General features: G+C 41.7%; 2 protein-coding genes across 8 annotated transcripts in view; both read left to right on the forward strand.

Annotated features, from left to right (window-relative positions):
• The window catches only part of ATP13A3 (ATPase 13A3), a 93970-nt gene extending 83203 nt beyond the window's left edge, over nt 1–10767 (forward strand). For 6 of the 7 annotated variants that reach the window (XM_050779093.1, XM_050779088.1, XM_050779094.1 and 3 more), the window contains 2 exons: nt 1213–1302; nt 7336–10767. In XM_050779093.1, coding sequence (XP_050635050.1) covers nt 1213–1302; nt 7336–7533 — 288 coding nt within the window. In that variant the 3' untranslated portion in view covers nt 7534–10767. The remainder of the gene's footprint in view (nt 1–1212; nt 1303–7335) is intronic. The other variant, XM_050779095.1, reaches the window with a different exon arrangement.
• A 2653-nt stretch (nt 10768–13420) lies between these two features.
• Nucleotides 13421–18979, forward strand: GP5 (glycoprotein V platelet). Its single transcript, XM_050779175.1, has 2 exons — nt 13421–13449; nt 14419–18979. Exon 2 carries the CDS (start codon nt 14421–14423, stop codon nt 16104–16106), a length of 1686 nt encoding a protein of 561 aa, XP_050635132.1. The 5' UTR covers nt 13421–13449; nt 14419–14420; the 3' UTR covers nt 16107–18979.
• The last annotated feature ends 434 nt before the right edge of the window (nt 18980–19413 follow it).

Raw genomic sequence — 19413 nt, forward strand, 5'->3', positions numbered from 1 at the left:
AATGATGAGTAGAAAGGAGAAAAGTTCGGGGCCTCGGTGGCCCATGAACTAATGAGTCAGTGATTGTGAAATCAGAGTTGGCATGTGCCACCTGTGTTTTGTGATGTACAGTAACATCTCCCATTTAAGGAAGGAAAGAATGGGGCGGGGGGCCATGCTCCAGGAAACACAGTGAATATTAATAGCAAGAGAGTTTAATGAAAGTATAAAATAATTATCGTTATGGACTTACCTAATTTCAGCATTGATTACTGGAACATCCTCCTTGATATTTGCTTTTGAGCGGCCTCTAGAGGTCTTAAGTACCCTTTGATTCGTTGTATATTGTGTAGTTACCCTCCTGTTAGAATTGCCTTTAGGTTAGTCTCTAAAAGGAGGTAGCAAGTTCTCATTGGTGGCTTTTGTCTGCTCTCAGAACTACTATCGTAATTGACTGTTACAGTAACTATAAGAAATGGAAGAGGGAGATACAGTTGTGATTTTTAAGTTAAGAGTTTCGTAGCACAGGCTTTTGGATTAAAATAAAGGTAATTTTTTTGAGAAATATATATCCATATATTTTAGTGATAATAGTTCTGGACTTAGAAATTACGCTTAATTTCATTACCCCCTAAAAGATGAGTTGGTATTTAAATTTGAGATATGATGGGCAGCATGGATATTATGGTACTGACCTTTGGAAGTTGCGCAGTGCAATGTGATTTTTTTTTTTCTATTTTATGGGTGCTAGGAAGCACATGTAAGATATATTCTTAAAATTTTCTTTTTCTACAATATAAGTTCATCTTTTCACAGAAATGTTACTTATTCTTACTATCTAAAGAATGGTTTGTGTTGGATGCTGATGAAATTATATATCTATAGATATGGATATAGAATTAATACTAGATATTCAGTGAACATAAGCATTGTGAAGAAAGACTTCAAATTATATAAGCATCATTTTAATATGGGAAAGACCTTTTTATACAGAAGCCATATTTCATGGAAAATTTAGAAGTCTCGTTTTATCAAGAATGTTATGATGATTTATATTTGTTACAAAACTCCTGTCATTCTTGATCCTTTGGCAGTGTTAACTGAAATTCCATATATGAAAATCAAAATATGTTTTTCATCAATTATGCAGCATTGTGTGATTCTTTAAAAAGGTGCACATTAATAAAAAATGACTTAGTCATTGTTAATTCTTAACTCGCTGGACTCTCTCAGAACTTCTTCCTTGACATGGTCCTTTGGAAAGTTGTATTCAATCGAGACAAACAAGGAGAGTATCGGTTCAGCACCACACAGCCACCGCAGGTTGGAACTCAGCACTTCAATTCTCAGTTCTTCCTGTCTGTCTAGGCTCTTTGCTTGCGTACGCTGTATTTTCTAGCATGTTCTTGTTCTGTTACATGTTATTCTCTGGCGTGTTCTTGTTCTATTATGTGTTACTTCAGCCTTTTTCCCTGTGCTTGGCCTTTCATTTCTTATAACAAGTCCTAGAAAATTCATGGCAAACATTTGTTAGAGGCTTTTCAAGATCAGAAATTTCATAAGTCCTTTCCATTCCAATCCTGATCTTCTATTTGTGTAAAAGTCTTGTCCTCAGAGGTGAGTTAATTTTTCCATTTCAGTCTACTATAAATTTTATGTTTTTGTTTTTCATGAATCCCCTTAGAAGCTAAACGAGATTTATATAAACAAAATTTGCAGTGAAAATTGTTTCTTCTTGGATCAGAGTCCAAAGGCCAGAATTTTGAAGAAGTATTCCTGATTTCTTGTCAGTTACTGTCCCTTAATTTGGAGTGCCTTTTTGGCTTTCTCCAGCATTATATACCATTTCATTCAGAAGATGATTTGCCTTTTTTCATACAAACCATGTTTTAGGACATTTGACCTTTTGGGTCTGTTAAATAGCCTATCATTTGAAAGGTATCGCAAGTTCTGTGGTAAAGAGAGAAGAGACACAGAAGAATAAACGCATTTCCTAGTGTTAGGATGTTAAAGTAGAGCTCTTGATACGGATACAGATTGGACTTATTTTTTAAACCCATGCTGTGAGTCAGAACTCTTTGAGGTAGCTTTTTGGTCATAGAGAATTTGATAAAATCTCACCCCTTCATTGCCTTACCCATTTTTCTTTAGAGATGGGTGATATGCTTTACAGATAAGAGCTCTGAGTCTTTTACTCAGCCTTGAGCCACAGGAAGCTGGTGGTGTTGAAGAGGACTCCTTGGCATTTTTGAGTTGGGTTACGCACTTCGTTTTAGCCAACTTTTACCTAAGTGGTAACTTCCTGAGCTTTATTTTGGTAATCCAGCAGGCCTGATGTCCTGGTGTAATACCACAGGATTGCTTTCAAAGAGGGCCTGCAGAGCACTGATTCCATTTTCTAATGCTTTATGGTGGATAATGATGGAATGCAGCAGCATCTGGAGTCAGCCTCAATTTTTTTTTTTTCCCCTGAAAGCAGTGTAATACCAGTTGTCCCTAGTAGTGGGTATCACTAGGGTTGTACAAGGGGCTCAAGTCCTTTAGCAAAATCTTGTCTGTGTATACACACGCACACACACACACACACCCCAACAACCCAACCCTCCCACCCCCGTATATATAGTTACCTCACTGCATTACTTCAGAAGGTTATTTTTGGCTTATATCATCAATTCTCATGTGAAATATTTGTATTGTATTCCTAGGCCTAGGAAAACATTTAGATTTTTATATTCTCCAAAGAGATCTCTGACTATTGATCTGAACAAGAAAGTGCATGTTTTGGAGGGAGTAATACCCTGGTTTAGTTGAAAGTATGTATCATAAGACCCCTTAAAAATATTTGGATTGGGAGTCTCTCCTTGCTTTTCAACCAAAATTAAATGACAGAAAATTCTTTTATTTGTCTCTGTTTTCTAAAAAAATTAATTAATAAATATCTGCCCTTCTCTTTTTGTGAGACCTGGGTCTCACTCTGTCACCCAGGCTGCAGTGCAGTGGCGTGATCATGGCTCGCTGTAGCCTCGAGCTCCTCAGGCTCAGATTATCCTCCCATCTCAGCCTCCCGAGTGGCTGGCATTACAGGTGCAAGCCACTGTGCCCGGCAATCTTTGTTGGTTTGTTTTGTAGAGATAGGGTTTCACCATGTTGCTGGGTAGATGGAGCTACAGGTGCATGCCATCCCAGGCCCAGCAATTTTTTTTTTTTTTTTTTTTTCCCCCAGAGAGGAGGTTTTGCCATGTTGCCCAGGCTGGTCTCAAACTCCTGGGCTCAAGCCATCTGCCTGCCTCGGCCTCCCAAAGTGCTGGGATTACAGGCGTGAGCCACCACACTCGGCCCGCCCTTCTAATTTTTAGGAGTTTGTGTTTCTACCTCTAAAGTGTTCATGGGAGAGTGAAGGTAGAGAGTGGTCCAGAGCAGGTGGGCCCCAGTATACCCTATGTGTCAGCTGATTCTGAAAATCATCAAATAGACGAGAATTGAAGTCTTCCGTTTCTATGGTCATGATTAAGGTGCATTTTTAAAAAACTTACTGGCTTTAGGAAAGAGAGTTCTTATAACCTCCCAGCACAAAGTGGCATGCTTTCACTCTCTGCTGCTGCTGTGTGTAGTGTTGCTTCACTGTTGATGTTTGTGGCCCTTCGAGAGCCAGTCATTAGTTCATCGTATTACTGTAAGGCCGAGGTTCTCAGTCAGAGATGATTTCCCCCAGGGGACATTTGCCAGTGTCTGGAGACACTTTTGGTTGTCACAGTTGGCAGCCCCAGGTGTTCATACTTATTCTCTGACCAAAAAAAAAAAAAAAAAAAAAAAAATTTATACCGGTGATTTTCAAGCAAGATTATTCATCAGAAATGCTTTGAACTCCACCCTTGCCCTACTGGATGGAAATCTTCAGTGGAGACCCCCGTCATCTGTGGTTTTCTATAAAGCTTTACCCTGTTTGAGGAGATCTGTGTCACATCTTCTCTTTAGGAGCATTTGTGCCCACCTTGTGTCTGTAAACTGAGGGTACTTAGTAGTGGAACTAGATCCTACCACCTGTGATCTGATCGTGCCTGGGGATTTGTGCCCAATTCATGTTTTCTTATTTGGTGAAAAATCCAAAAAAGTAGTTTTTATGGTGTAGTGGTAGTCTTTATGCCACTTAGAATATTATTTGAGCTACATAGCTAGAATGTTTATTCTGATTTTCTGTTTTGTTTTATATTCAGAATTGGTATGGAAGAAGACTTATGAAAACCACAGCACCGTTGTAACATTTTTTTCTTCAGGCTTGGCATTCTGTTTTATATACTACCCATGAAAACATTTACTGAAAGACATTGCTAAGCGTAAACTTGACATTTTTGAAAGTTCTTTTTAGTTTCTCTGCTAAACTATGCACGATAGCCTCTTTCCTTCTCTGAGGGGATAAATTTGGTCACTTAAGCATTCCTTTCAGAAACAAACCGAAAGATCCAGTGGCTACAGCTGCTGTGTCCTGCTTTAGGGACTTGTGCCGTAGGTGTTTTGGAGAGACCCACGTGCTCACTCTGTGCCCGGTGCCCTGTTTCATGGCCTTTGTGTTACACAGTGCTTGCCTTTCTCCCTTCACCATCATCATCTCCCCGCTGGCTGATTTCTCATTCCAGCATGCCTGTAGCACCTTTTATTTTCTCTTCTACTGAATTATATTGTGTTTGAGAATATGTGTGGTATGTTTGTGTTTGTAAACTAACAAACCTATGCTTGCATATAGTGTACTTTCTGTGTATGATACTTGGGGAAGGTAAGGGTACAGGAACAAAATGTTTTCAATTATGGTACCGTAGGGGGATCCTTAGTGTTCCTCATGACTTTTTAAAAATTGTGACAAGTGTACATTGTTTGTAATAGGGTTGTGAGGATTTTTTTTCAATGCATAAAAAGAATCCTATTCGGTTGTTCTATTTGCAATTAAATTAATTTTAATTTTATTGGTTGACTTACTTTCCACAAGTAGGGAGCAATGAATTGAAATATGTGTGTTTGGCTTTCCTTAACTCAGCTTGCTACACATTGCCCTTCAACCTGGCAGATTCTTTGGACGGACAAGTCCTATTATGTTTCTGCTTTTTTAAAAAAAGTCAACAGTCAACATTAGCTTATTTTCTCTGATAATCTAACAGTGCTACTTAAAAGTGACAGCTTTCGGCTGAGCACGGTGGCCCATACTTGTAATCCCAGCACTTTGGGAGGCTGAGGCAGGCAGATCACAAGGTCAGGAGATCGAGACCATCTTGGCCAACATGGTGAAACCCTGTCTCTACTAAAATACAAAAAATTAGCTGGACGCCGTGGCGCGTGCCTGTAATCCCAGCTACTTGGAAGGCTGAGGCAGGAGAATCACTTGAACTCGGGAGGCAGTGGTTGCAGTGAGCTTAGATCGCGCCACTGCACTCCAACCTGGTGACAGAGCAAGACTCCATCTGAAAAAAAAAAAAAAGTGACAGCTTTCGAATTGATTTAGGAACAATGATTTTTTTCCACAATTAGATTGACAAATGACACCTTGGGAAAAAGTAAGATCTAAGTAGTAAATTATCATCTCAGATGAAATATTATGTTTGTTGTGTGCCTGTACTGGAAAGGCATTATCTGTTATTTTGGATCACCTGAAGAATCCTATAAACAGTGACTTCTGTACCTTAATGCTAAATATTTTCCTGTGGACTTTTTTAAAGGTGATACTAATATAACTCTCTTTAGTTATGACAGTGAAAAGGCTACTAGGCGAGTAATCTTCAAACTTCCCCCGCCCCCACCCCAGACGTAGCTTGCTTTTGTCCACCGTTTTTGCCTTTAAATTCTTGGTAGCAGTGTAGCTTATTGTGTTTTGTTGACAAACTTAAGCTAGTGGACCTTTTAACATTGAGAGCGGTGAGTTACTATTTATCATGCTCTCAGCGGGTCGGGGAGAAGAGGGGAAGAGTGTAGGTTCCTGATGGTGGTTTCAATTGGATGAGAAAGAGCTATCAAGTGACCTATGTAAAAACTTTAAGAGCTTTAATTTTAAAGTATTTTTGCTCTTCTCCATTGGCTAATTTAGAAACATGTTTCAAAATACATCTCTAGCTAACTTGCCTTTTTAAATCATGAGGCATTTTAGATAACATTAGAATATGCATCTCAGTTATGTTATACTCTACTTTGTGAGATTACTTCATTTAGAGCTAGTTGTAGCCTGGGTTATATGTTGATTGGCAAAACAAAATGACCTGGAATTTAAATTTCATTTTGGAGAAGCAGCAGCCAAAATAATTAAGAACTGGCTGTTCTTTAGAGATAAATACAACTACTTCATTGGGTCCCGGTATAGTCATTGATATTTATTTCAAATTTCAGTTGAGACAAATTCTGAGGGCCCTTTTCAGCCCTCTGTTGAGTTTACATTTCTGTGTATTAACCAGGGACTCTGCTTTCTTGTTCTCCAAGGATCGTTTATCTAAGGCCACATTCACTAAAAACATCAGGATTGATCAGAAGGATTTCAGTGATAGCAGAGCTTTTTGCAATGAAATAATATGAAGCAATAGTACTTGTTTTATACAAACCCTTCCCAGTCATGGAGCACCAACAGAAACCATCGTTATAAAACAGTATTCTTTTTATATTAGTAAGGATGAGGTTTTAAAAGACGTAATTGACATTAAACATGATTGAAGCCCTAATTTTGACCAAAGGATATTTACTTCATGTTTTGAGAGATGACATTAACAGTAACGAGGCTACTTGTACACAGCTTTCTTCCAAAAACGATCATGCGGCTAAGTTGCCAGGAGCAATAGTATGGAAAGATAGTTTGGGACAGAATGTGAAGATTTTCAAATTAAAAATTAAAAATGTTTTCTCTTTCTGAATGGCTTAAAGTTCTTCTTAATACACTAGATATTCTGTTAAAGAATCCATATCTGCAAGTTATTTAAAATGTATTAGTATACAAGAGTATACGTATATAAGACTAAATGAAGTAAATCATATTGATAACCCCCGAAAAAAATCTAAAGAATAATCAGTTCCTAAATAATTGAAAGCTACCTTTAAAAAATAAAACAAAAGAACACGCATTTCGTTGTGTTGCCCAGGTTGGTCTTGAGCTCCTGGGCCCAAGCAATCCTCCCACCTCAGCCTCCCAAAATGCTGGGATTTCGGGCATGAGCCACCACACCCGGCAAAGCTGCCTTTTTTGTAACATGAATTTTTCCCCCCCATTTGTTGTGCTCAGAAGTCATCTCCTCTTATTTTCCTCTGCTAATGTGTGCTCTAACAAACCTGTTTAAAACAACAAGCCTTTAATCAACTGGGGTGGGTTTTTTTTTTCTCTTATTTCCTTAGGAGTCAGTGGATCGGTGGAGAAAATGCTGCTTACCCTGGGCCCTAAGCTGTGGAAAGAAGATACCAAAGGCAAAGTACATGTATCTGGCGCAGGAGCTCTTGGTTGATCCAGAATGGCCACCAAAACCTCAGACAACCACAGAAGCTAAAGGTTTAGTTAAGGAGAATGGATCATGTCAAATCATCACTATAACATAGCAGTGAATCAGTCTCAGTGGTATCGCTGATAACAGTATTCAGGAATACATGATATTAGGAGTTTCTGATCCTGTGTGTCAGAATGGCACTATTTCAGTTTATGTCCCTTCTGATATAGTAGCTTATTTGAGAGCTTTGCTCTTTCTTAAACATGAAAACAGAAAAAGATATTGTCCTAATAGTTCAATTAACAGTCAATCCATAAAGTCCTGTATCTTCATTCAGTAACCAAAATATTACATACATTTCCAGAATTTTCTTGGTTGTTACTCTCAGTGATATTCTTTATATTGGGTACAGGAGAAGTTTGGTAGGTTTTTCAACAATAGTTTTTGAGACCAGTTTACCTCTTCACATTTATGCTCACAACCCCCTTATTAGAAAAGTCTGTGTTTATATACAGGCTCTAAATTTGTGATTGATTAAAAGAAAGTGAGTGTTAATTAGCCTCCAGTGAAAATATATTGAAAGCCTATTTTCATTTGATTCCAATATTTCTTCCAAAGAATTCTATATAAACTTATGCCAATTCCCTAAGATGGTTTAGAGTTAGGAATGAGTTTTTATGGTGTTTCTTATAGAACAACTCAGGTAATTTCCATTTCTGGTTTTATATTTTCTGTACAAACTGCCTGGGTTTTATTTTTCTAATCAGCAAGGTGCTTCACTGCCTTCTTGAGACGCCTCTCAAAGCTATTAAATGGCTCCTGTGCTATGTGTGGTGTCAGTAGTCTAATTTGCTTCTGTTAAATGTTGTAGAACCTTTTTCACTAGGAAATAAGATTCATTTCTTTTGGCAGTAGATGAAGATTCATCTTTTACTGTTTCTTCAAATGTGTTTCTGTCAGGCTTTGTGTTATTTTAAATGGTTTTTAAAATTTTCTTCTGTGTTTTCAATTACCTAAAGACATAGGATAATAGTTTTTTTAAGTTAGAATTTTACCTCATAAGATTTTTTTGAGGTTTGATGTGTGTCTCTGTCTTATCAATAATGAGGCTTAAAAAAGATTGGATTTGAGTGGCTGCCATTTTTTCAAAGCAATATGAATTTGATGGGTTTGTTTTATGCCATTAGGTGGCGCCAGAGGTCAGAGCATGTCTGTTTTGAATTGGATTGTTACAAATAAGCATATTTGATGCGGAAATTTCTGGGAGACAAAAAAATTGAGGAAATAAAGTTAAAAAATTGACATTCATTGAGCCAAAAGAAATGTGGAGAAGCATTTTTCACCTTTCTGTTTGGCCTGATTAACATTTAAATTCTTGCGAAAATTAAGGTAACTTTAAAAAAATGCCTTTTGTAGGTAGGATCCAGCAGTTTGGCAATGCCCACAGTTATTGTAACACAGAAAACTGATAGTGCTGTAAAATGGACACTAAACTATTAAAACAGTGTGACATTGTTCTCTGTTCTTCCATAGCCAGTAACATGCTTGCTCGTGCTTTCTACTTCTAGCGATCATTCTTTTCCCAACATATATTTACAAATTTACCAAATTTTACCTAGAATTTTAGGACCAAATGGTTCTTACTCTTTATGCTGCAAAGACCTGGATGATGTTTGGTAACTATAGAAAAATAGAAGTTACACTCAGGATCACTGTTACTGCTATTGCCACTGATGATTCCTGCAAAAATATAATCGAAGTTTTCCATCAAATGTATAATATGCTATTAATACACATTAGATGATGACAATTGTTCCATGAATGATTCTATGAAGCTATGCATCTTAGACCTCTTGAGCTGTGAATTAGCACTATTTTCTATAGTTACTTATTCTCTGGATCATTTTATAATTTCCATATTTCAAATATGCTCGTGTTATTCTTCAGTGATTTCCACAATTGTGCATTTTATTCTTTGGTTTAAGTACTGAAGCATATAATGAAAGTAATTGCTAAGTAGCAGCTTAAAAATTCAATTATCAGATTGTATTTAACATCTTTAAGAGCATGATCATAAAGAGCTATTTTTGACACCCCCCTCCCCACTTTTTTAACATTTAGAGTTAATAAGGGTTTTATATTTCATCTGTCCATATTGTTTTCAAAGGAATGAGGTGTTTAGGTAGGTGGAAAAGCATTTGTAGGAAGTTAAATTTGAATATAGACAAGGTGGGTTATTCACGTTGAGAATGTTATTTGAAGAACGCCTGTGAAGCCAGGTGTGGGTTCTACTCAGTGCCATAGATAGACTGAGTCTTCTCTTGTAGGTCACCATTACATAGTAATTTTGATTCTGAATTTCACATTAAATTATTTGAGTTTATACAGACCTAAATTTTAAAATCTGTACATATATTATTTTGATGTATTAAGATGAATAAATATTGCTGATTTAAATTTTATTTATGCACATACTTAAAGGACAGAAATGTCTGGGAAAGTAATTGTTAAATAATGATATGTAACTTTTTAACTTTTTAAATAAATAACAAGATTTTTAATGTGTGTCTCCCTCAGGGTTGTTTAAAGTTTTTTTTCTCCCTCAAGTTTAAATAGTGGTAACTATATGTTTTGTATCTTCTAGCACCAACTGCTGTAAAGCAATGCTGCAAATAATGCTTGAATAAAAGTGGCTAAGCCAACAACAAAATAAATACTTTTTATAGTAGTTTTGTAATCCTTAAATTCGAAAGCTTTCCAAATTGCACTTGCATCTAAACAAAACTGTTGCAGTTTTTACTCTATTTATTTTGTTCCCCATGTTTGTGAAAGTCCTGCACAGTTTCAAAGGCATGGTAAATAATATATCAATGTTTATGTAGTCTGTTACAAAAACAGCTATAGATAACATTATCCAGTGAAAAGCAAAATTCAAGCTTTAGAAAATACTCATGCATGCAATTTTGACATATCTAAAAATAGATTTTTGTATATTTATGGTGGGAGGTGGTTGGGAACTTTCAACAAAATGGGGTGTTAATTTTTGTACAGTCTGTGGGCATTTACACATTTTTAATGTATTAAAATTTGGTAATTATGTGTACATTAAATTAATAAAATAGCTACTTCTGGTTATGATTTGTGAATTCCCTAAGACCTTGGATTTTTTTAAGTAACTTTATATCAGAAATGATACTGCATCTTTATATTTTTAAAATTGTATTGCTGCTCAAGAATGGTACCCTCTTGTCAAAAAGGCATACATTCATAATTGTACATTCAGCATTGTAAATAATCTTATGAAACCTTTTTTGATTGAAGCTATTCAAAATAAAAATTTTAATGATGAAATAACACTTTTTTTCTGTGTCTTTATACATTTGTTTGCTTTTTAGTCACATGAATACTGCCCTTTGCGGATTTATTTTCATGCCTATTAGTACTTCCCCATTTCCTTTTTTTTTTTTTTAAAGGAAATAACATTCCGCATATCATACCGTGTGTGTGACCATCCTGGGGAAACCGCTCAGTCAGATGTAGTGTAGAGCCAGATGTTAAACGCGAGGAGGTCTGAGGGAAATGGTGAAATAGAAGAGTAGGGACTTAAAATCTATTAATAGTTGGGAGAATCAAACCAGAAGCTAATACCATGGAGAGAGAAAATGGTTGTAGAAATCCCAGAGAAGACAGGACCTTTGTTTGTGGCTGGGAGTTGTTTCCATGGAGCTCAGCTTCGGGAGACATGGCGCCTCTGCTAGGGAAATGTGGCTGGCTGTGGTGTGATGAATTCGGGGGGTGAGGGCCTGCCTGCTGTTTGTTACCTCAAGTTCTTAGCAGTCGCTATGGTTTGTGCAGCATGTATGATCTTGTCCCCATAGCCTGTTGGTGTGGGCATAGTTCTGCATGTCTCTCCTTCCCCCGTATTGCTGCCAGTGGCTCTATTTTGAATGTATATTGCAGGAAGGGACAGGGAGTCCTAGGGGCTTGAGTGAGACTGTCTGTGGTCCAAGCTGGGGTGCGGTTGCTCCCTGTTGTGCCCTGCCCACTGAGTCTCCCTCAGAGGAAAGCGCTTATCTCACCCAGGCAGACCTGCTTTTGAATAGCCAAGCCCCTTAAGCCAGGTCACTGTTTGACAGCAGACTTCTGACCTGATATGGACACAGAATCTTGAGACCGGAAGCACTGGAGCTGTCAACTTCATTGCTCCAAATACTTCTCATTACCTCATCAGCTTGCTCAGTGGATGGACTAAGACTGTTCCCCCCACTCTCTGCAACTTCCATACCTACTTTAACCTTCTTGGACAATCAGAGTGTCTTCCTAAGGAACAAAACGTAGAGGCCATTCTGACTGGAGGTTTTCCTGGGGAAATAGGCTAAAGAAGGGCCACAAGAATTTGAGCCTGTGGCATCTTACTGTTTCACAGCTCGCCTTCCCAGTCTGTCATGTTGGCTCCCTGGCATTTTCATGGGCAAGGGCAGTGGGGGGGAGCTTTCACCTGATGTGCCTATGCATGACAGACTTACCAGGTCACCAGTGTAGCAGCTCTGGGCTCTGGAGTTGCATTCCTTGATCAGAACTGAAAGACCTCCTGCAATACTTGGCAGAGGCAGTGGCTCTTCTCTGCGGTCCAGGACTGCATGACTTTGAAGGTAATTTCCGTCAACCCAGCATGTACTGGGCTCTGACTGTATTGGGCTACATAAGAGGGTGATTGGATCCCACGATGCAGACATGCCTTATGTATTCTGATATTAAGCCTTTCTCAGTTATAGGTGTTACAAATATCTTTAGTTCATGGTTTATCTTTTCCCCTTTTTTATGGTGTCTTGAAGGATAGAAGTCTTAATGCAGACAGCGTTATCAGAGAGCTCAAAAGACACATAGACACGTTTTGCCTATAGACAAATGGGCAAAAGGAAACCCAGCCTTCTCAAATGAAGCGCAAGTGGGCCTTAATTATGTGCAAAGGTGCTCAAGTTCATCATTAAACAGGGAAAGGAAAAGTTAAACCATGCTGCGATATCTTTCTTAGAAATGGCAAAAATTAGGAAGGACCAAGTGTGGGCAGAGAGGAAGCACAGGAATTCTCATAAATGGTAGGTGGCATTGTAGACCAATACAACCACTTTGGAGAGCAGTCTGACGTTCCCAAGTTAAACTGAACATGTGAGCAGCTGGGCGCGGTGGTTCACACCTGTAATCCCAGCACTTTGGGAGGCCGAGGCGGGCGGATCACCTGAGCTCAGGAGTTTTAAGAGCAGCCTGGGCAACATGGTGAAACCCCGTCTGTACTAAAATACAAAAAATTAGCCAGGTGTGGTGGTGTCTGCCTGTAATCCCAGCTACTTGGGAGGCTGAGGCAGGAGAATTGCTTGAACCCGGGAGCCAGAGGTTGCAGTGAGCCGAGATTGCAACACTGCACCCCAGCCTGGGCGACAGAGCCCCCTTCCCCGCCAAAAAAGGAACAGGTGAGCACCCTGCCACCTATTGAACATGTTCAAAGATGTTCTCAGCCTTAGTCCCAAAAGGAAAAAAAAAATGGAGCATTTGAGAATGTTCTTAGCTTTATTGTTAAGTGAGGAAAGAAAAACAACACATATTAAAAAAAAAAAAAAAAAAAAAAAAAAAAAAAAAAAAAAACCTGGGTGGAAAATTAGGGCCATGTGGCATGAAAAGGAAGACCCAAGGGAAGTGTGGCCCATCTAGGGGTGTGGCTGCTGCAGTGATCCAGCTGTGTCACTACACTTCCCTGGCATCACAGTTATAGTGTGCCATTTATTGAAAAACTCTCCCCGCTGCTCTTGGCTTTGACAGTAGGAATCGTGTTATATATGGTCTCTCAGTTTGAAGATATTTGTCATTAAAAACCAGAACATGGGCTCTGAGATAGGGTCCTTTCCTGACCTATTCTGGTAAAGTCTTTATCCTCAGGATGCAAGGATACCACCCCCTTCCTTTGGAAAGTGTCGAATCACATGCAAAGCGCTAAGTCTTTCAGTTGCTTTGGAGTGCAGAACCATTTCAGGTAAGGCCAAATATTTTAAACATTAGTATAGGAAATTAGAGGATTCCATTAGTCTGTGTGTGCATGAGAAGTAAAATGGCACAAGAAGCAATTTATGGAAAAGTTCACTTGGGAAACATTGTTTCGGCAGATTAGTAGTATGGTGTGCATTTCACAGAAAATTCAGTGCCATGAGTATTACCTTTAAGCATCTTAGATATAGCAGCTGTTTATACTTATGGCTAAGTCAGAAATACTGCCCCCGAATTCTATATGACCCTAGTTATACTATTGAACCTTTCTGTGCCTTGTGCCTTCATCCTTGAATCAGGGATAATTTACTTACCTCCTAAGGTTATTGTAAGGATTAAATGCATATAGTATAAATAAAGCGCTGAGAACAATGCATGGTGTAAAGTGATAGGCATTATTAAAGGCTTTTGTTGGCTGTTGATTGAAGGTGTTCGCTGTTTTGGGGGTGTCCTTTGTTTTAATAGAGTAACTTGGTACTGTGGAAATAGCAAGATTGTGAGCAAAAGAATCAGATGGTGGTGGCTGCAGACTTTGCTGTTCCCTTCTTGACTGTTGGTTTTAGCCAATGCAGGGTAAGTTACAAAGTCAAGAGCAGAGCCGTTTTCACAATGGACACTGCTTTGTGATGTCTGTGAGCTTGCATGTGGGAATGACTATTTTAATTAATTCTCTATGTAAGGATTTTAAAGTATTGGCTATTCGGTAGCTTGAAAACCCTTTAATCTCAATGCTTTAAACAGAGTAGAAAATCAATAAAGCGAAAGAATGAGACCACACAGTGTGTAGAATGAATGTCTTTTCACCTACGTAGGTAGGGAAATCTGTAGTCCTAAGAAAAGAGGGAGTGAGAATTCTGGTGAAAGGATTGTGCCTCTGCACAAAGTGCAGGATCCCGGGGTTCAGAACAGGCGCGAACGCTCCCGTGTGTTGACCACATTCCCACTGTTGCTTTTTCAGACATGCTGAGGAGGACTCTGCTGTGCGCGGTGCTCGGGCTTCTGCGCGCCCAGCCCTTCCCCTGTCCGCCGGCCTGCAAGTGTGTCTTCCGGGACGCCGCGCAGTGCTCGGGGGGCGACGTGGCGCGCATCGCCGCGCTGGGTCTGCCCACCAACCTCACGCACATCCTGCTCTTCGGAATGGGCCGCGGCGTCTTGCAGAACCACAGCTTCAGTGGCATGACCGTCCTGCAGCGCCTCATGCTCTCCGACAGCCACATTTCCGCCGTTGCCCCCGGCGCCTTCAATGACCTGGTAAAACTGAAAACCCTCAGGCTGTCGCGCAACAAAATCACTCATCTTCCAGGTGCGCTGCTGGATAAGACGGTGCTCCTGGAGCAGCTGTTTTTGGACCACAATGCGCTAAGGGGCATTGACCAAAACATGTTTCAGAAACTGGTTAACCTGCAGGAGCTCGCTCTGAACCAGAATCAGCTCGATTTCCTTCCTGCCGGTCTCTTCACGAATCTGGGGAACCTGAAGTTGTTGGATTTATCGGGAAACAACCTGACCCACCTGCCCAAGGGATTGCTTGGAGCACAGGCTAAGCTCGAGAGGCTTCTGCTCCACTCGAACCGGCTTGTGTCTCTGGATTCGGGGCTGTTGAACAGCCTGGGCGCCCTGACGGAACTGCAGCTCCACCGCAATCACATCCGTTCCATCACACCCGGGGCCTTCGACCGGCTCCCAAACCTGAGTTCTTTGACTCTTTCGAGAAACCACCTTGCGTTTCTCCCCTCTGCGCTCTTTCTTCATTCGCACAGTTTGACTCTGTTGACTCTGTTCGAGAACCCGCTGGCAGAGCTCCCGGGGGTGCTCTTCGGGGAGATGGGGGGCCTGCAGGAGCTGTGGCTGAACCGCACCCAGCTGCGCACCCTGCCCGCTGCCGCCTTCCGAAACCTGAGCCGCCTGCGGTCCTTAGGGGTGACTCTGAGCCCGCGGCTGAGCGCGCTCCCGCAGGACGCCTTCCAGGGCCTGGGCGAGCTCCGAGTGCTCTCCCTGCACTCCAACGGCCTGACCGCCCTCCCCGACGGCTTGCTGCGGGGCCTCGGCAGGCTGCGCCAGGTGTCCCTGCGCCGCAACAGGCTGCGCGCCCTGCCCCGCGCGCTCTTCCGCAATCTCAGCAGCCTGGAGAGCGTCCAGCTCGACCACAACCAGCTGGAGACCCTGCCTGGCGACGCGTTTGGGGCTCTGCCCCGGCTGAAGGAGGTCCTGTTGGGGCACAACCCCTGGCGCTGCGACTGTGGCCTGGGGCCCTTCCTGGGGTGGCTGCGGCAGCACCCGGGCCTCGCGGGCCTGGAAGAGCCCCCGCGGTGCGCAGGCCCTGGGAAGCTCGCCGGCCTGCCGCTCTGGGCCCTGCCGGGGGGTGACGCGGAGTGCCCGGGCCCCCGGGGCCCGCCTCCCCACCCCGCTGCGGACAGCTCCTCGGACAGCTCCCCGGTCCATCCAGCCTTGGCTCCCAACAGCTCAGAACCCTGGATGTGGGCCCAGCCCGTGGCCACGGGCGAATATCAAGATCATGGCCCGTTCTGGGGGTTTTATTTTCTGCTTTTAGCTGTTCAGGCCTTGATCACCGTGATCATCGTGCTTGCTATGATTAAAATTGGCCAGCTCTTTCGAAAATTAATCAGAGAGAGAGCTCTTGGTTAAGTCAGTGGGAAAATCTTCTAATTATTTAGAACGTGACCAGATGTGGCTCGGAGGGGAATCCAGACGGGCTGCTGCTGGTTTGCTCTCCCTCCCCTCCCCACTCTTTCTTCTTCCTCTTCTCTCCCACTGCCACGCCTTCTTTTCCCTCCTCCTCCCCCTCTCCGCTCGGTGCTCTGCGTTCTCACGGGTCCGCAATCCCGCCTCTCTGTCCGTCCCTCCCCTACCCCGCCCTCCTCGAAACTAAGCTTTACATTTGTAACCTGTGGTTGCCTGCCCTCCCCAGCTCCCTCCCACTCGGGTGTACGGATTGTGTTGGGCCCATCCTTGCCCGGTTGTGCCTGGCTTGGCGTCTGGTGGAGAGAGGGGCCTCTTCGGTGTCTACTGAGTAAGGGGACAACTTCAGGCCGGGGCCTGCCTCCTGCGCAGAGTAAGCCGGTAAATGTTTGTGAAATCAATGCGTGGATAAAGGAACACATGCCATCCAAGTAACGATGGCTTTTCCTGGAGGGAAAGGATAGGCTGTTGCTCTACTTTTTTTTTTTTTTTTTTTTTTTTTTTTTTTTTTTTTTTTTGAGGCAGAGTCTAGCTCTGTCGCCCAGGCTGGAGTGCAGTGGTCCGTCTAGGCTCACTGCAGCCTCCGCCTCCCAGGTTCAAGTGATTCTCATGCCTCAGCTTTCTGAGTAGCTGGGATTACAGGTGTGTGCCACCACACCCGGCTAATTTTTGTGTTGTTTTAAGTAGAGACGGGGCTTCGTCATATTGGCCTGGCTGACCTGGTCTGAACTCCTGGCCACAAGTGATCTGCCTGCCTTGGCCTCCCAAAGTGCTGGGATTACAGGTGTGAGCCACCACACCTGGCCCTCTTTATCGACTTTTATTCGACAAGTAGAGCTCTTGCCATTTTTTACCTTGCCCCATTTTTCTCACTTGATGTCTCTCGGACCTATGGGCTACTTGGGAGAGCAATGGACTGCATTCGTGCATGAGCATTGTCAGGATAGGCGACTTCTGTGAGGCTGAGAGAGGGAGAAAACACAGAGCCTTCCCTCCAGGTGCCCAGTGTATGTCCAGCGTGTTTCCTGAGCCTCCTGTGAGTTTCCACTTGCTTTACATCCATGCAACATGTCATTTCGAAACTGGATTGATTTTCATTTCCTGGAACTCTGCCACCTCATTTTACAAGCTTTTATGGAGCAGCTAACATGTGACTGGTATTCATACACGTAATGATAAGCTTGATTCTAGTTCAGCTGCTGTCACAGTCTCATTTGCTCCTCCAACTGAAAGCTGTAAAACCTTCGTTGCTTTAATTGGATGTCTGTGCTTGTGAGAGGCAGTGGTTAAAACAGCGGCTGGCAAGGTGACAGCTATGGGTTCAAATCCCAGCTCTACCACTTACTAACTGCATGGGACTTTGGGTAAGACACCTGCTTACACTCTCTAAGCCTTGGTTTCCTCAGCCTTAAAAAGGGATAACACAGCACCTGCTCCGTAGAGTTTTTGTGAGAATTAAAGGCAATAAACCGTATAATGACTGGGCCCAGTGGCCTGCAGACAATACATGTTAATGAATGCTAGCTATTATTACGAAAGGATGAGCAATTATTATTAGCATCATGATTTCTAAAGAAGAGCTTTGAGTCGGTTTTTTTCTCTGTGTAGAAAGAAGTCCAAACTTTCTCATACTGGAGGTTACACTCAAATCGATCTGTCCTCCCCTGCGGATGGCCTCGGCCCTGTGTGGCCAGGCTCTGTGTTCACAGGCCAGAGCAGGGGCTCCTCCAACACCACCCGGTGGATGTGGAGCAGGAAAGCTGGATCCTGACATTTGTTTCTGGGCTCTGCAGATGTGGGAGTTGGTGTCTGGGTTCTCCACTGGTCTGTCTGTCTAGTCCCATAGCATACTCACCATCTTCATTATTGGAGCTTCAATCATTTTTGGTATAGGGTCATCTCTCTACCTGATTGTTCTTCTATTCTTGGCTCTTTGCAATTCTATGAGTATTTCAGGGTCAGCATGTCAACTCCATCGAGAATTTTAATAGAAATTGCAGTAAATTAGCTGGGTGTGGTGTCTCACCCCTGTAATCCCAGCCCTTTGGGAGGCCGAGGCGGGTGGATCACGAGGTCAGGAGTTCGAGACCAGCCTGGCCAAGATGGTGAAACCCCGTCTCTACTAAAAATAAAAAAATTAGCCGGGTGCAGTGGCAGGTGCCTGTAATTCCATCTACTCGGGACACTGAGGCAGGAGAATCACTTGAACCCAGGGGGGCGGAGGTTGCAGTGAGCCGAGATCGTGCCACTGCACTCTAGCCTGGGAGATAGAGCAAGACTCCATCTCAAAAAAAAAGAAAAGAAAAAAAAAAGAAAGAAAAAAAAGAAAAGAAATGGCAGTAAATTTAAAACAATTTGGGGTAAGAATTTGTATTTTTTATAATACCTAGTGTTCCTGCCAGTAAGCATGTTTCATCTTCCCATTTATTTACGTCATTTTAAATCTTTCAGTGATGTTTTAGAATGTTTTTTATAAAACATTCATGACGAGGACAGAAAACCAAACACTGCATGTTCTCACTCACAGTTGGGAGTTGAGCAATGAGAACACTCAGACACAGGGCAGGAACATCACACATCGCAGCCTGTCAGGGGGTGGGGGATGGGGGAGGGATAGCATCAGGAGAAATACCTAATGTAAATGACCAGTTGATAGGTGTAGCAAACCAACGTGGCACATGTATACATATGTAACAAACCTGCACATTGTGCCCATGTACCCTAGAACTTAAAGTGTGTGTGTGTGTATATATATACACACACACATATATATATATAAAAGAAACCTTGCACTGATTTTGTTAGATTTATTCCTAGGTATCCTTCCTCTTTTTTGATTTGTCATTGCTATTGTAGATGGTATCTTTTTAAGAAGTTATATTTTCTAAAGAAAAAAACAAAAAAATTGTATTTTCTCATTTTTATTACCAATATATAGGAATATAATTTAATTTTACATAATTATCTTATGTCTAGCAATAATTCTGATAATTTGCTTCTTCCTATTAAAACCTTATACCCATTATTGATTTATTTTTCTATTTTAAAATATCTTCCTGCACTGGCTAAAACCTCCACTATAATGTTGAGCAGGACAGTGAGCATCCTTAGAACCATCTTGGTTGCAAAGGGTAGGTATCTAATGTTTTATCAATAAATGTGACATTTCTGGTCTGAGTTTGCTAAGTATATTTTAAAATTATCAGTAAAGTTAGATTTTATCCATTTTTATCTTAACTATTGAGGTGCTCAT

Source organism: Macaca thibetana, chromosome 2, assembly GCF_024542745.1.
Source record: "Macaca thibetana thibetana isolate TM-01 chromosome 2, ASM2454274v1, whole genome shotgun sequence".
Taxonomy (NCBI): Eukaryota; Metazoa; Chordata; class Mammalia; order Primates; family Cercopithecidae; genus Macaca; species Macaca thibetana.

Bases quoted from the DNA above. Each gene is read 5' to 3' on its own strand.
- GP5 (XM_050779175.1), top strand. From the start codon at position 14,421: ATGCTGAGGAGGACTCTGCTGTGCGCGGTGCTCGGGCTTCTGCGCGCC.